The 17,891-nt window shown below is 45.5% G+C and overlaps 2 protein-coding genes across 2 annotated transcripts in view; both read right to left on the bottom strand.

Moving 5' to 3' along the window:
* p3h2 (prolyl 3-hydroxylase 2) overlaps nt 1-17,891 on the bottom strand; it is a 45,804-nt gene that overhangs the window by 10,904 nt on the left and 17,009 nt on the right. Inside the window, exons 2-3 of the mRNA XM_076022763.1 lie at nt 1,326-1,478; nt 221-410 (exon numbers count right to left, since the gene is read on the bottom strand). Of these exons, the coding sequence (XP_075878878.1) occupies nt 221-410; nt 1,326-1,478 (343 nt within the window). The remainder of the gene's footprint in view (nt 1-220; nt 411-1,325; nt 1,479-17,891) is intronic.
* Nucleotides 10,443-17,891, bottom strand: part of LOC142885954 (claudin-19-like) — a 28,442-nt gene continuing 20,993 nt past the window's right edge. Inside the window, exon 5 of the mRNA XM_076022781.1 lies at nt 10,443-10,457. The gene's annotated coding sequence lies outside the window, so the exon portion shown is untranslated. The remainder of the gene's footprint in view (nt 10,458-17,891) is intronic.

Below are 17,891 nucleotides of genomic sequence, written 5' to 3'. Positions count from 1 at the left end.
ATTTAAAAACAAACAAATTACTCTACAACAAAAAGGTACTGGCCATGTTATATGTGACTGAGTCAAAAGTGTTGGTAAAGCACGACAATACCAATCAGTTGGTTGAACATCAGCGTTAACTTTTGAAAACACCACAAATACAGTGGATGGGTGAACTTCCCAACGGTGAGGCGAGACTTGAACATTCGGTGTATGTTGGTGTGTTTAGTCTGATGCTCACCTGACACGACTTCGTGCAGGCTGTAACGGTAGCGCAGGAAATCGTAGCCCTCGAACCTCTGCGGCGACTGGCAGAGGGCCCTGCACTCCACGTCCGCCTTGAAGTACTCCTCCAGCGCCTCCTCGAACAGAGCCACGGCCCCGTGGTAGTCGCCTCTCTCGTACCGCCGCACCGCGGCTGTGAAGGTGCGCTGCCGTGGAGGAGGAACGCAGGATGAGTGCCGTCGTCGGTGTTTAACAGAGCTTTTTTCGAGTTGCAGATTTCTTTCCAACGTTAATTAAAAGGTTTGGCAAAATTTCACTTTATCCGTTTCAGATAATATTATGTGTCTGTCCTGCCAATGAAGAGCCCAGAAATAAGAAAAGTTAATTTGTCTTCTTTTTGCTTTTCAGCAAGTGTACACTTTTGGATATCAAACCCTTTGTGATGTCACTAAGAGCACTGGCAACTGAGAACTTGCGACAACCTCTCAGACCCCAAGCATCAATCTAGTAGAAGGCTAAAACTAAATGTAAAAGTGTGAGGACGTTAGCAAGCTAAATATATAATATAACGGTTTGTTTTTAGGATCCATAGAATTTTCTGAGAGTTTAGTTGTGGCTGTTCCACTGGAGTGTGCAAGGGAAAATAACATTGTGAAAAGGGCGGAATATAGGTCCATTAAAAGAACAAGTGATGTTTGCCCATGTTTATTGGTGGATCTAATGGCAAATGAAGGAGTTTAACTAGAAAGTTGCTTCTTTTGAAAGAAGATCTTTGAAGATGTTAATGTGAAGACACAAAGTGAAACAGGAGAAGATGTAAATCAGCTTGTGAATGATTCCGAAAGTTTTTCTTTTTTAACGAGCATTTAAAATGCTTGAATAACTTTCCAGTCATTAAAATTAATGGGCGATTAACACAAGCTTTATTTTTCCCCTCTTCAAGGAAAACCAGAGTGGCTGTTTCAGTCAGGAAAAAAAAGAAAAGAAAGAAAAAAAAGGCTGCGAGAATGAGAAAAGCTGAACCTCTGAATACTCCCCCAACCCCCCCCTCCCCCCCCCCGCCCCCCCCCAAAAAAAACAAAACAAAACAAAACAAACAAACAGAAGAAGTCCTGGCCTACCTGGTGTGGCCGGGCCTCCCTGTCCACAAAGTGCTCCTCTTTCACACCCTGCAGGTCCTTGTACTGCTCCAGGTTCTGACCCATCTCCACGTGTTCCGGGTTGGCCTGGAAGTAGGTGTGAGCTGCCGCCGCCGCCTTGTCGGGCTGCTTCAGCTGAGGACACAGGGAGTGATGGGAGTTAGTGACATAGGAATAACCAGAGTCCAGTGAAAGCACTGTTAAGGGCAGACAAAATAATTTTTTTCCCGTCTTATTCAAAAATTCTTCCACTCACCAGTCACATTCTTAGGTACACTTTGCCAGTACTGGGTACCTCAATAAAGATATTGGTGAGTGGATATGTAAACTTGTTTTTTTGTGGATCCATTTACCCATTGTAAAGGCCAGAGATGGTTGTGATGTTGTGAAAATGTCAGTAGATCATCAGTTTGTGAACATTTGTGACATCCCTCAAATTCCCTTCCTTCACCATCTTTTGAAATGTATTGAGTTGCTGCCATGTGATGAGCTGATTAGGCGCACTGTACCTAATAAAGTGGCCTCAGCTCATTTTTCTCACACGCGGCCGAGGTCAAATATCTTTCTTTAAAGTTCATCAAACGTGGGTTCCCGAGAGCAGGAAGGAAACACAGCAGTCGCCTGAGTTTCACCGCCCCTGCACGACCTTGTCATTAGAGTTGAGCTGTCTTCACTAGTTTGGAGGGATGAGGTCTTTGCACTACAAAGCACTGTTTTAATTGAGACGTATGCGGGTGACATCACAACCTCAGACCTCCCATCCTCCTCCAGAGAGAAACATATAAACAAGAGGGGGGAAAAAACAAGAAGCAGCTTGACGGTAGACGGCCTGATAAGCCAGTTAATCAGAGACACTTGAGTGAATGACCTCAGACACACAGGATGACAGGCGGCAGCTGTTGTGTGTCAGAGTTGGCGGCTGGTTAAACTTTTCCTGGTTAACCAGGGAAAGAGCGAAAGCATTTAGCATGAGAACATTTGAAGATTTACTCTAGTTAAGTGGAATGTAAAAAAGCAGGGCAGTAAAGCAGGAGACTATAGAGTTTCTTTGTTATAATTTGCTAAACTCTCCCGTTCTCTTACACAATGCGTAGCTAAACTGAACAGTAATAAATACGGGTTTGTCAGTAACATGTCATCACCCGCAGAATTTCTGCATGACGGTCAAAAACATGCAAACATTCTAGAAGCCAGTGTGATAAGGCGAGGAAACACTGAGTGATATGCAGGCATGCAGGGTGTCACAGCTGCTTCGAACCGTGACCGCTGCATCGCAGTGCATCGGCAGAAAAAGGCTTTATTCATCATAAAACAAGGAGAAAATCAAGAGCGTCCTCGCCGCTTGTTGTCCATCGGCGGAGCAGGAGAAGAAGCGTGACGGCGAGGAGAACTTCGCTATTCAGAGTGGACATTTTCTGATCGCCAGGTCCTCGTTATAGCCGAAATTTGTAACGTTGCGGAAGTTAATGCATCAAAATGTTTCTGATGGCCGCGGATAAGATCAGGATCAGAACGCTCTCCACGTTCAAGCCTGCGCAATGGCTACTTTTATCACACATACACTCTCACTGGATCACATTGCGTGCTTTAGAACGGTACTGTAGTGGATTAACCGGAGCTTACTCGCTTCACAATCGTCCAGTTGATAAAAAAAATTAAAATAGGGAAAAAACACAGCTTTTCTAGAGTGTGACTTTTTGTCAGACGTGAGCAGGAAATATGCAAAGATTAACAACAGTTGCACAGAACATAGACCTTCATCACCACATAAACATCTACATGCATTTGTTCCAGGTCTACAGGTGCAGACGTGAGGCAGATTCCAGTGTATTAAGCCTCAGTGCTGGCAGATGTGGAGACTCTTGACTGGTTGCCAAGAGCAAAAACTGACCCAGGGATCTTGTCCACACACTCACCCTTCTGTTTTTGCCACTCAGCACCCGCTCATCTCTGCCAAAATGAGCAAGACAAAGTTCAACAATTCACACGCTATCTTAGATTTGATAAAAAAAAAAAAAAGCTGCATTTTCCGCGGCATAATGAGCCCACAGACAAAGCGCTTTGTGTTTGCCTACATCCATCACAATGAGCGAACAATGCTGAAAGAAAGAAAGAGGCCAGTGTTGCTGTTGTTGTTGCTTTTTTTCTCCTCATGGAGAACCTACTTACTTTGGAGAAAAGACCCCCTTATCAGACACAGACAGGTTCCTTTCATGTGGCAGCAGAGGAGGGAAGAGGAAAAGCAGCCTGGTTGGACAAGCTCGGCTGCTCCTGAAAGGCCAGAGGCTGAGGTGGTGCTGAGCGCATTCCTGCCCAGATCACCTGCTGGAGCCGGAGCAGAGGACCAATCAGAGAGGGCCGCTGCTCATGGTGACTCGTGCAGGAAGTGTAATTGCACAAATAAGCTGATAAAGACAGAACTGAGATTAAAAAAACAACAAAATGAAAAAAAAACAAAAAACAAGTTAACTATTCACATGTGATTATTTGAGCTGCTGTTGCCGTTCTATGGTCTCCAGCCAGTCTGCCTATGCAGACCTCGAACCCCTGACACCGACGAGACAAACAGACCAGCAGCGACTGCGGCTCAGGAGGTAGAGCGGGTTGTCCAATGACCGAAAGGTTGGCGGTTCAAATCTGGCTCCATCCCAGTCTGTCGTTGTATCCTTGGGTAAGACACTGAACCCTAAATGGCTCCCAAGCGCTATATAAGTGCAGTCCATTTACCGTGTTCCACAGTCAAAGTCACTTCAGCTCCCTTTCCTCACCGTTCTGATGCTGGCTTTGCACTTCAACGCGTCATGTTTGTCGCATCCACGTGCCTGAATGTAATGTTTTGCTGCTTCTTTCCTGCTTTGTCCATTCTACCAGAAAAAACGTATCCGGTGAGTGTTATATGATTTAGGTGTGCCTTTGTGATGGGATGATGCAGACCAAACAGAAAGATCACAGTTCAGGCCAGATCACCTGCTGCATCTCAGCTTGCCAATCAGCATCACCGGTTGGATGGGTGCGGCGCAACTACTGCTGCTCGCCGCTCCCTCAGGGGTCAATATGCTTAAGAATGTGGCATCTTTAACCCCTTAACTCAGCGTCCTTTAACCTCAACAACAAGCTGAGACCAGACACCTCTGGACCAGTGTGGGTGTCCACATGGAAAACTCATTTTCTCTCTATTAAATGGGCAAGAATTTAGCAGCAGGGTAAAGTTCCCATTGTTAAAAAAAAAAAAAATACTGCAATATCCTAAAATCAGATTTCAATTTATTTACACGCTGGCAGGAAAAAGAAGCAAAGACGATAAAAAAAAGGTGGAACTCAAAATTAAATCAAACTCTTACGTAGGAAGACGAGTGATTTAGCAAGGGGTCAGTCTCCTAAAATCCAACAAGGCTCCAACAGAACAAGGATTATAAAATGAAAACATACGATCAGGAACACACATTCTCGCGCACACGGAGAAAGGGGGGGGGGGGGGGGGGAGCGAGTAGAAAGTAGTAATCTAATATTCAAATAATCAAATCAAAACTATTCTCCTTTTCTTAAGACAGACACAGAGAATGGAAACATGATGCAGTCGCTGGCAGACTGGTCTTCACTGGATGGAACGGCGTGTTTCCAAAAAGGATACTATTTGCTTTGTCATTTTGCTCAATTGCCCAAACGACTTCCATTGTCCAAAAACAATATAATAGTCTGTAATAATACAAAATTGCTTTTTAAAACTGCACAATAATTTGGTGGACAGGTTAACCTGTCATACCTTCATCATTTATCTTATGTAGCAAAATATTTACTCATCTCAATTGACTAAACTTAGACTGCTAAAGTGTTCTGAAGCTACAACTTCAGAAAAAGCTAATAAAAAAAAGCTCTAGAAACGTTTCCTCCAGGGGGTTGCAAATCTTTGAACATATTGAGAAGTGTACACCTTGTTCGCCATGAGCGTGTTTTTCCCTCGGCGTGGATTTCAAAGTTGTTATTCACCTGTAGAGGTGAATAACAGCACTCAGTCTGAGCACTCAGATCGGCTGTCTCTGTAAAAGGCGACCTGTGTTGTAGCTGCCGGGCCGCCCTGCCAACCTGAGAGAGGCGCTCTTGATGTGGGCACCCAGTGGTGCCAAGCCAAACATCTGCATGCCTTTCTGCTCGGGGGCTCCTGCTGTATTCACAGGTATGAGACTGGGGCGAACCTGGCAGAGGTGATGTTGTGACAGAAAGCATGTACCCCCAGTAATACCAACAAGCCTGGAGACAGAGGTGTGCGGGGTGGGGGCGGAGGTGGGGAGGTGCGAGGGGGTTGGCACGTCGGAGAACTGAGGCGCTCCTGGCAGGTTGGTGCACCCCTGAATACCTGAGATACAAACTGTCTATAGGCATTAGCTACAATATCAAAGAAGACGAGTGCTGGTTAACAGCTTGCACAATAGCTGGATCTGCTACGTTTTTGACCCTGCAATCTGGCTCATCCAGCTTGTCAACCTCCAAAGGAAAGCACTTTGAGTTGGTTTTGGCGTATCATTTTGAGCGCTCCTTAAAATATCTTTATCGCGGTGATGAAACCAGGAAACAAGCCAAAAGCCGCCCTTGTCGCAGATGTTGGCAAAGAAGAAAAAGAGGCAGTGACTGCGAACTTTGAGCGAATTAATGTATGATAAAAACTGGATACCGGACTGTGGCCACTCGAGGTACTGCAGCAAAAAAAAATCCAAGGGCACAAAAAGCATTTTCCCCAAAGACCGCAATACAAAAATAAACACCTTTAAAATGGCTGACACGGCCTGAAACGCGATTCATAGCAAATCTTTCTATTGTAGATTTTGCAGTTATGGTCTTTTAGGCCAGAAAATCACCAGAAAAGAGTTGGGGAAGTGACACTACTGCACACACTCTATGGGCACGTTAACGCAAAGTTTTTTGGCATACGTGCTGGGGGAGCAAATTCATTGAAATGAATGGGCGGGCCGCCATCTTGGACTCCGGGGGCCTGACTGGCACACACTGTCATGTCATGTCGGTCCTCACATCAGTATGAAGCCTAAAAGTGTGGCGACTTGGCTACACAGGCAGTCATGAATCTGATCTGGCCAACCTCTTTGAAACCCTCCATGTGGAGTGCCACGCTTAGAATGTTTAGGCTGTGGCGTTCCAGTTAACACCCTGCATGAAAACAGCTGGACGACACAAAGCGTTTGCAGTCTTTACGATGGCGCACGTTTTACTTTTCAAGTGTGGCTCCTGAGCTGTAAGTCTTTTTGATCCAAGCACCTTTTGCCTACCTTCCCTTAAACGACGCATTAAATCATGAGCTGGCAGCCCCAAGTGTAGCAGCGATCTCGCATTGCTTTGCATCGAAGGCATTTGGGCTCAGAAACATCTGGGTGCTTGATAGTAGCACCCTCAAGCCCATAATGGTTTTTAAGGCCCGTAAAAGAGAAAAGTGGTGCTTGCTTAGGGAAAGCGGCAGTGATACAGCCATTTAGGAATGCACTGTGGGGTAACAGTCACAAACAATACACAAGGCCGTGCTGTACTTGGCTGCAACAGACACTAAAAAGATGCTGCTCGGAGACACTTTATAACGAGTGGATAATAAAGACTTGACACTCAGTAATCTTAAGATGAAGGTTTTTCAGGTTATTGTAAAAACAAAAAAAACCTGGGAAACAAATGTAAAAAAAAAAAAGACTTCTGACAACTCCTGTGTATTTACCCAACACAAAACCAACTGACTTCCATCAGAACGACTTCAACACTTGTGCGATTGCAAGACCTGAACTATTCATTCATCTGGGGAACGACGTGTTTAATGGGAGAAATATATTTACTCCCGTGTCAGCACAGCAGTTATTTTAGTGTGCAGACCAATAACAGGTTTACTGTCAGTAAAACCAATATTTGAGTCACGGGGTGGAGGGTGTGAGGCTCGGTCCTCCTCGGTACGCATTACTGAAAACAAGAAGGTAAACCACATAATGAGAAGTCTCTGGCCGGCCTGCAATTTATGAGCGCACGTGTTTGAGGAGAAGCCATAACAAGTGAAACATTCGGGAAGCTCAGACACAACATGAGGGGCTGCTGTGCCGATAAGAGACGCGGGAGACTTTGTGGGTCTCCATCAATCCTGCTCGTTCCAAGGCGCCGGTACATGAAACTCAACACGCAACTGCTGACAACTGTGACCGCAGCACAGAAGTCCTGAGAATTCGATATCTTTGCTTTTGAGTTCACTCAAAGGTGGTGGCCAAGAGAGGTTGGAGAAGGGGGCTCGATATCGGAGGTTGTTGGTTCGAATCCCAGGACCAGCGGGACATTTGGGTGGGTAAAGTGGTCACTGCTTATCACCATCACTGAGCGCCCTTGAGCAAGGCCTCTAAGCCCTGACTGCTCCAATGGTGCCCACTACTCCTGGAGATACAAAACATTACTAAACTCAAGTTCTCAATTTATTTCTCGTCTTGAATTCAGACCAAAACTATAAAGAGATGTCACAAATTGAAATTGCAATTATCAATGGATCAGGAAGAAAAGGGAAATTCAGAACTCTAGAAATGCTGCAGCTCCTGCTTGAAGTCTCTCTTGGGGCCTATTTATCGTGTTTGGGTTGGATGTTGTGATTTTTCACTTGTTGAATGTTTTACAGATAAACAGGTTTGAGAATTGTGATAAATCAACTTCCCATTCCTTTCAACAATGTTTTTAACACGGTATTTATAATATTTACTGCTGTAACATATTCACTGTATGAGCGTCAAGCGGCTGCCACTTTGAAGAAGTAGTTGAACCGAGAGCCAAACAATTTCACAAGGCTTGTATATTGTGACAAATGGAAGCGGGATCGGGATTATATTTGTCTTGCCAATGAAAGAAGCATAAAACAAGAGTTTTACATCTAGTTAAAGCAGTGGAAGCTATGCCTAAAGTAAGGAATTGGCACTGCAGTAGGAAAGTTTCTCCAAATGTCTGATTACCTCCCTAAGAGTCTCCCCCACCACCACTGCAGCACCCCCACCTGACTTCCCCTCTGAACTGTTTCAAGGGTGCACAGTGAGCACTTTGACGGACGCTTCAAGGAACCAAAGAAATTCTAGGAAGTCTGGAATACAACTCAAGCCTGTTTTCCAAGTATTTATGCTGGAAAAGCCGCTGTAATAATCGGACCCACGCGTTCAAACAGTTCAAACAAGCGTTTCTCCCAGACGCACAATTGCACACGTGTGCAAACAACACACAGTGGATACATGGGAACATGCAAGGGGGCAAGAAGGGGGCGTTTGTGATGCTATGTTTGCTGCTAATTGGACCAGAAAACTTTGCCTCTCCAACCTCTTTGACTTCAGTACACGCCGACCCTACACACGAGCCCCATACGGTCTTTACCTCGGGTAGAAGGTGCGGATTAGCTGCTCCATAAACGCAGCTAAGCGAACCAAACAAGGGTTTGTTTTTGCTCTGCCGCTTAATCAAAAAGCACTTTGCCTTCCAGACGGGAACGACACCAGGAGTGCGACAAGCCGACGGGGGAAGCGGGTAGGGGGGTTGGCCCTGAACACACGTGACAGCGATCAGCTTTGGACTGGAGTGATTCCTCAGGTGATGTCATGGGTGTCTCCCGGCTCCTCCCTGTCTGTACGAGGCGCTGACAGTTCCGCACACTGGCCTCTTTCTGCGTCGTCCTCACCGCACCCTCGGCCGGAGAGCGTTCCTCCTATAAGGTCACGTCAAAGGAATGCGTAAGAGCCTCGCCGCTGCCATAAGGCCTCTTTCATTCCCCCCGCGAGGACACAGGAGACGTGACAAGCCGGGGAAAGCCTTCAGCAGCCGCCGTCTGCACGGCTTCTTGGATATCCTTGGCAGGCAGGCTTGAATAAACACGGATAAAATAATCATAATCATAATAATAATGCCACTGTGCACAGGAGAGAACCTCTAGTCTGGGTTAACGTTGCGCGTCCGGGCAGTGAGTCTCTGAGGCTGCTGGCTTTGATTAAGATAGACAATTGGACCTGACCACAGGGGGTAAGCCAGACTGGCTGACACAAACTCCATTACATAGAAAAAAATAAAAAAATGCAGCTCATATTCATTACAAGCAAATCTGGATCAACTTGAGTCGTAGCGGTTAGTATGTGTCCGTCTGCACTCTGGGTGTACTGGCTGACATTATTTTTTGCAGGTAAGGCAGATGAGTTACAGGGACAGTGAGGGTCCAGTTAAGCCATGTGGAAGCTAAAACTTCAGTTGTGTGAGCCACGAATCTCAGCATAGCTGCTGTTGTCGGCAAATCTCCCAAACATTTAACTAAAATGAAAACCTTTTTTGAAACCAACAACTACTTCTTCTTAATGGTAAATTGCAAACAGAAGACAAAGGCAATAAACACAAAAATTGGTACAATTTAGCAAATTAGCTAGCTGGTAACATTAGCCAACGCAGAAACGGTGCAAGACAATTTCGCTACGTTTCTGTGTCAACTTGCTTGCTCAAAATAAGTATAAGTGTTTGCCGTTTGGAACACGCTCTATAGAGCTGTTCTATGTCACAGCTATCGTGAGGCCACCCTGCACCCAATGCCACAGCAGCTACTGTATCCTTGGCCAACCATCAGGCTCCTTCCCACGTCTGACCTCACTTCCTGGACGCTCTGTGAACACACAAGGCCTCCTTTGTGTGGGAACGTCCAAAAAAACACAAGGTGTGTATGTTGTAAGTGGTGCAGACGGGCTGGAAAATCACCTATAATGTCTTCCTCCTCCCATGTTTCCTTGGTGCCTTCCTAGCAACCCACCGGTCACAGCGACCCCAACACACACATACTTGCTCCCTTTTTAGAGCCACTAAAAACACTTATGGTTTACCCCCGTCTTTTTAAAGTTACAATCCCCTGATCCCTCAGCCCTTTCCAAACCAAAAAATAAAGGTGCCTTGTTGTAAAGAGTGAAGGAAGACAGTGTGGCGGGCCTGAGAAATGTGGGTAACAGTTGCGTTTTGTGCCTCTGGCTTTGGCCTGGGAAGTTGTGTGTGTACGAAAGGTGTATACAGACTGGAACTGGATCCCACACATGGGATGGAACAGATACAAGCAGGGAGGCACATCCTCTCCTGCTCCTCCACTGTTGCTTTGAGAAAAGGTTGATTATTTAGGAAAGAACACTTGCTTGCTTTCGCAGTAATAAAAAAAATGTTTGTAATAAACTCAAAAGGCAATTGTGTATTTTTTTTTGGCTATTAAAGAATGTACCACACAATGTGAGCTATCATACAGAAATCTTAAATCTTGTTCATCTATTTACAGTTTAATTGCATGATTTAATTCAATGTTTAGTCTGTGGATTTTGTGGCGTTTGCACTTTTTTTTTTGTCTTCATTTACGATTGCGGCTTATGGATACAAAGCCAAACCTCGCAGTACCACAGTCATCCATGGGGACAGTGTTGAGCAGGTCATGCCACACCTTAGGGAAATTCAGAGCTGGTTCAAGGGAAACGCCATAAACTTCCATAAACCGTAAACTTCTGAATAAAAAGCTTTGAACCGCTCACAAACCCGACCCGATCCCGTTGCTGAGAAGAAGAAAAAACACTCAGTTATTGTTTTAAAAATATTTGTCTTTCAAGTCAGGGGTACATATCTCACCGGAGATAACATGAGTCTGCACCGCTTTGAAAATTCTGTAGACCTTTCGTTTTGTTTCCCCTATTAAGCTCCAGAGATGAGGGGATTTCCTGTTGGAGAGGAACTTTACGGGAAGCATTTACGGGCAGACCACTCATGTACCGGGGTCAAATGTCATCGTCTCACATGACCGTGCAAGCGCAGTCAACTTTTCCACTCGTCTTGTAACGACAGGCTCAAAAAAAGAAGAAAGCAAAGCCGGACTGAGATGTTACTTGGACGTTTAAGTGTAAAAAGTAAAGACAAAATAAAGAAAAATACTTCATTTCTGCACAAAAGACTTCTTCGGGTTACCACAAAGGAAGACTGGCTCGGGTAGTGTGTGTCTGTGTGTGCATGCCTGCATGTGTGTGTGTGTGTGTGAGATACATGGGGATGTGTGTCTCAGCACACAATGCCAGCATTCATCCAACTCCTCGGCTCTCGTCCTGCTGGGCCCCCACACACCCAAGAAAAATGTGAAATACATTTGTTCATGTTGAAATCAGCCTGGCAGCGTAGAGGTGGCGTTGCTTTTTTTATGTCAACATTCAACGACGGCTAGGGGCAGACGATCTGATTGGGCGGCTGTTGAGCATCCGAAAAGCCGTGATGGACACAAAGACCAATTACCGGCGCCTTACATAGGAGGGGAAAGTGGAAACCTACTCATCAAGTGTCATTTTCACTCGGTGCAAACCCCCATGAGGCTCCACTCTGCACGCCAGTGAAGAATGTTAAACTGGCCTTGATGAAGGTGTGAAGGACTGTGTGATTGTTCTTCTGATGTTGCAAGAGTAGTGAGAAAAGGACCCTGTAGGAGGATCTCCAGGTTTGAACTTCAAACGTAAGATCAGCCTCACTCAGCGGTGACGTGACGGTCGCAGCATTCCTTCTTCTGAATCGAATCAGTGACTGAGGAGTCCTGATTGAACGGTTTCATCACCACAATCCGCCCATCGATCAAGCCCCCACCGCAGGAAACCTCCTCGTGCACATTTGGATGATTGAATGGAGCGGGTCAAGATTTGGCCAGGGAAGGCGAGGGAGAGCCTGCATTACTTAAGGATTACCTAAAGCGCAGAAGAATGCGCTCCCTGGAGTTCCCTGCAGAAGCCGCTGGTGGTGTGTCGATATGAAGCTAAACAGCACCGCGGCAGCCGACTGAAAACAGCCGGAGGTGCCGCTAATTCGTTGCTCATCGCTCTTTAAAAGAAATGCTCTGCGACTTGTCAGCCATCTGTGGGATAAGATCTTCTACGAGACACAAAGTTTACACAAAGTGGCCATTCTACCTCTTTCCCATTGTGCTCCAGAGGCCAGTCTCCCCGCCCCCTGCGGAGATCACCACGACGTGCAACCGGATAAGGGTCCGCTCTCTGCGGGGGTTGGAGCTGTCTGACTCCCGGCTAGAGGAGATTAAAAGATTGGAGTGAAAATAAAGGCGAGAAAGTGAGGCAAAGGGCGGCCGTGTAAACAGGAGATTCTGCTGTGCAGTGAGACGTGAGGCTGCGCTGGTGACAGGCGGACCTCAGGGATCCTCCGAGGAGATTATTCATCTCAGAGCAGAATCCACTCCTCCACTCTCTCTTCATTCCTTTTTGATTAAGATCAGGCTTCTGTCCAAGTTCGGACCGCTGGTCATTGTTCTGCAGGCAAGAGAGGCGCCCACCCCCCACCTTGGAGGGAGAGCTCGGAAAACCGATTTCTTTTTTATCACCCCCATTTTTCCAAAGTCACTGTGTTCTTGTTGTCAGTCCTGGAGATGTTTTCTAACCCACTCAGTGGTTCTTGTGTCCCACAGGGGGGAAATAATTCCTCAGAAAATGGAAGCAAACAGAAGACAACAGAAGCCTGTGGTAGCAATCTAACCGAGTTGAAGTGTCCCCAAGTTTCCGCAGGTCAACACGAACAGCATGTTTTTCAGCCAAAATATCCGCTGTAGCCTCCAAGACAGCAGCCACGTTCATAGTACGCAAACTCATTGGATAACATTGAAATGATATGCCACTGTTCCAAGTAAACTGGACCTCCAGGTCCGTTGTAAGGTCGCTTTTAATTGCAGAGCGAGCTGCACAATGCAGACGAAACAAAACTTTGTTTAAAGAAACAAAGAGAAAAACACAAATCGACGCTACAACATTCTTCCTTCTTTCTTATCACGGCTCCAGGGTTTCGAAAAAACTGGCTCCAAGTTTCTAAAAAAAGTGTTGAATGTTAACTGCGTTGAAAGGCTTGAATAGTTCAGTGGAAAGAAGAAATGGTTTAAATAGTTGGAATCTATACAGACAAGTGGGAAGGGATTTAAGGTCAGTGCACTCGCACACACACTGGGGGATGTGGGCAGGCTGAAGTTGACAGCAACAACAAGTCAAATTCACTCAAATAGTTTCTCCAGGCCCAACCTCACTAAACAAGGTGATGCGGGACTGGAAGGGGTCGGGGTGTTACTCAATCAGGCCGTCACCACTTCTCTCTCTCTGGGGGACCGTTTCAAACAGCCAACCATGCCGCTGCGCCAGCAGGTCGACACCCTGACACACTTGGTTTTTACACAGCCGGGCTGGAGGCTGGAGTATGAAGACGATTAACTTGGGAATATGTCTGTGAGTGTCGGCAGGCTGGTCCGACATTGAGTGACCATAAAAAGTCTACTGGGCAGCGACTTTATGGAGGGTGGGAAGGAGTGCAGAAAGGAAAGGTTTGAAAGCAGATTTAAAGATGGCAGAACTTTCTTGTATTTGTTATCTGATAAAAATGTAAACTGGAAAAACTGGATTTATTGTAAAGAACTACATTTAAATCACATTATGACTGAATTTTGTTATTATGTCGCAAGCATAAGCCTTATCCAACAGGGAAAATATACATAAATCATAAAGTCAGAAGTGGATGAAATACAAGGAGAGAGGGGCTGTGTTGATAAATATCTGATCAGATATTTTTCTTTTCAATTTGATCTGCCTCCAACAACTTTGGTAAAACAAACATCATAGTTCAATTAAAAGACAAAAACCCAAACAAACAAAAGAACAGTCCACATAACAAACATGAGCGTCATATGCGGTAAGAAACCAAACGCTGGCGCTGTTGTAATTACACAATCAGCAGCATTGTGTGAAAAACACGGCGCCACCTACTGCCTGGCTTGATGAAATCCTAAATCTCCCACAGCAGCGGTGGATGAAAAGAGTAAACAAGGTGAAAGCTTTCATCCAACGGCAGGAGCAAGAGCTGGCCGGCGTTTGCGACACATTTGCGCAGACACCCGGCGGCCGCGGTGCTAAAACCGCAGAGAAAGTCCTTTATCTCCATTATTAACACACCCTTCAAACCCTCAACGCCGCGGCTTCCCCTCAGCCACACGGGTGGACGTGATTAAGAACCACCTACGGGGTGACGGAGGCACATTTTTCCAGCGGCCTCTCAAAGTGATTTGTGCTCCTTTCAGAAACATGACATGTTCCTGTTGATGCTGTCACATTGCACGAAGCTAACATTCCTGACACACAGCATGCTAACTGGCATCCACGCCGAATAATCTCCCACACGCTCCCGACCACATGATATTGATCACCAGACTTTTTTTCCCCTCCTTCCCTCCCCTCCTCCCCGCACTCTCAGATCCAATACGGTCCTGCGGGATTTAGGTCAAGTGTGCGTTTCGGCGAGCCCCTATAATTGAGCAGATGTTTTCCACCACAGTAAAATAGAAATAATCAGCTTGTGCTGCTTTCACGGGAGATGTTTTGAGACGTCTGCGTTGCCAGACTCTGAAACAAATGAGTATGATGTAAAATAAGCGCGTGAGGAAGCGAGTCAGCACTGGTCCACCTATTTCTGTGAAGGCCCCCAACCTCTGCGGTGGCAGACACCCCCCTTCGGCCATTCCTTTCATGTGGCTGCGGGGTTCAGCGGCTGGACGGGGCCGAGGTCAGGGACTGCGTTGCCAGGTTGATGACTTCCCAGGAGCCAGCATGCCTCACATTCCCCAGCAGTGACGAAGGGGCCGTGGTTCTCCTGCTGGACACAATGCTCGAGGCAACCACAGGACACCTTTGGAGGACCAAAGGAAAAAAACAAAAGCTCCAAACTGCAGCGAAGACAAGAAAATCCAACATCTCAGTTTCCTAGAAAATCATGCAGTGTCAAAAACAAAAGAGCATCGCTGATGTGATTCTAACTGAGAATAATAATGTTGCTACATGCAGTTTGGAGTTCAGCTAAAGAAAGAAAAAATGCAACTCAAGCTATTTATCACTTATTCTTTAAACACTTGGTTGTTTGCATCCATGTCTGGGAAGGCTGATGGGGATGGGTGTTATCTACAGCCACGTGAAGGCCAAAGTGATGGTAAAAGGTGGCTATTACTGTGGTCCAGCACTAACAGCTGACCTTCACCCTGCCAGGCTGACCTTTTAAAATAAAAATAAAAAGAAGAAACAACAAAGGAGTGAATGACGTTTGTTGGAAGATGGCAGAAAAAAGCAACGTAAAATAAAACTGCTGCGATAAAGTGCATGTATTACAGAAACATTTCACTAAATTAAAAGCCTATATCAACAGTCATTTCCCTTAATAAATGGAAGAGATATAGGCCTCCCCGTTGTTTCATATAATACACGATTTTGCTTTTTATGTTCGGCCTTGTTGCTGAATAATGTTGGCAAGCTGAAAACATCCTCAGTTATGAACGTTCAGGGTTTCCTACGTAAATATATAGATATTTGGCAAGCCTGCTCTTATTTTCCAGCTTGAGTTCCAACTCTTCTGAAAATTAGATTTTCTTTTCATTAAAAAAAAAGATTTCCATCACAATTTTCCCACGTATATTCCAAAATATATAAAAAAGCTGGAAACTCAGCAGGTGTCCAATGTTGTTCTGTGAAAGATGGGTTGAAGATCTCTGTGCTTTTTCCTCCTCACAGCCTTAAAATATATATTTTGTCCCTCCTGCCCTCCATTGTTCTTTGTTATGTGGGACGGGAGGGCAACCCCGACCTGCCTGCGTGCCTGCATCTGTAGGAGCTGGGACCACTCACAGTGTGGGCGCAAGATAATTGAAACCAATTTACCCTAGCAGTCCAAGTCCTGCATTTGGTGTTTACTCTGTGGCAAATTAAAACCAGACAAGAAGTCTTTGTCTTTATGATTGCTTCATTTTTTTTGTGGGGAAAAAAAAGAATTGTCAAAAACCGCAGTCATTCGATCTGTGCCGGAATCCTACACAGAGAGTGACAGACGAGCGAGTCGGTCCAGATGTTGGTACCGTGTTTACAATCCACTATTTTCTTGTGTATTGATGACGTTTGTATATCCTGTTGGAGGAAAGGCCACACACCGAGACCAGCGTCCTCGTGTAGCGCAGAGTCGGCGTGAGTGTGTTCATCAACCCTTATCTGGTGGGGGGCCGGCAGACGGAGTCACCAAAATATGCAGCCGCTATCGGAGGATAACACCGTGGGAGGGAAAACACTTATCGCCCCCATCTCTGAAAAGTTTCTCATAGCAGGCACTCGGGTCTCGGATGTCCCTTGAGAACAACTTCAAAGTTCAAAAGATGAACATGCTCGACTGGCCAGGAAACTTTGATTTTTAACACACACACACAGATGTGGTATGTTCACAGCAGAGTTCTTCCAAATATGACTGGGAAAATTTTTAATATTTGCAAGGATTTTAAAAACAGGGTCATTTCCCCAGGACGGGCAAAGTATTATCATTCTAATAAAACATCCAGTTCTGATAAAGAACGATAAAGAAAATGACTTAAAGCCATCTGTATTTCTTCTCTATTCTCCTCTTCGTGCCAGGTTGTATGTCAGGGTTTCTCTGAGTTTTTTTTACAACTAAAAGGGAGCTGACGAGTTACAGAGCACCTGAAATGCTCTCTCCCGAATGCTTCAAGATTTCAGATTCTGAAGAAGCCTCCTGTGCCATTCCAGGCAAGTTTAATGCACAACTGATAGAAAACAAACTCAGGTAATTGGATGAAGAATCGTCTGCAACATACCTGATCAGGCCTTTTCTATTGAAGTTCTGGCCTGATGTTTGGCGAGAGTGACAAAGAAAGAGCTTCTTTAAACCTGTCCTGAGATTGGCAGTGCATGTCATAACCAAATAACCCAGACAATCATTAAAAAAAAAGACATTTCACTCAAAGCCACAAAGTCCAAAACACAGACTGGCACGGGAAGTGAATTTAGAGGATCACCAAATATAGTAAAAGCAAAACCATCCTGAAGTTTTCAAGCTATTTTTGAGCCTTGGCCAGTCTGAACCAACTGCCCAGCAGCAATGACTCCCACAAATACAGCCAAGTAAACAATATTTAAATTTTTACTTTTTTTTTATGTTTGCATATTTTCTGAAACAAAACAAACAAAACAAGACTGAAAGACGCCATCGCTGAAGTCTTTCATTTCAGCTCTGAGACACAAGAACAGGCTGACAACCCGGCAGCCTGCGGTGAAACATGCTGCCAATTCATCCCAACACGGTCCCACTAACAAAACCACCTCCAGCTCCAGGCTGCGTTTTGAAAGAAGACTTCCTGTCAGTCTCAGTAGTTTTTTTGTTACTTTTTTTTTCCTTAATTTAGTTCCAAATGGTGAATGACTGACAGCAACCCATGGCTCTGCACCAGGCATCCTGAAACATTTAGAGCCAGATATCCATCAGCATGCCTCAGTCTGCATGGGGGAGCACACCTGGCACTGCTTTCTGCAGCGGTCATGTGGGGTCGTAAGCAATAAAATCCGGAAAGATTTCTAGAGCGGCAGAAAACCGCGACCTCCTCCTCCTCTGACGACCAGCACAGCGGAAAATATGACTTCAAACTGTCAGAGTCGAAAGTGGCAAACTCAGACAGGACGCTTGTTAGTTTATCCCACC

This window comes from Nelusetta ayraudi, unplaced genomic scaffold, assembly GCF_046127955.1.
Source record: "Nelusetta ayraudi isolate G7.1 ecotype Tasmania unplaced genomic scaffold, CSIRO-AGI_Nayr_v1 ptg000013l, whole genome shotgun sequence".
NCBI lineage: Eukaryota > Metazoa > Chordata > Actinopteri > Tetraodontiformes > Monacanthidae > Nelusetta > Nelusetta ayraudi.
Note: the sequence above shows the minus strand (reverse complement) of the source record. Positions and strands in the feature narration are given on the sequence as shown.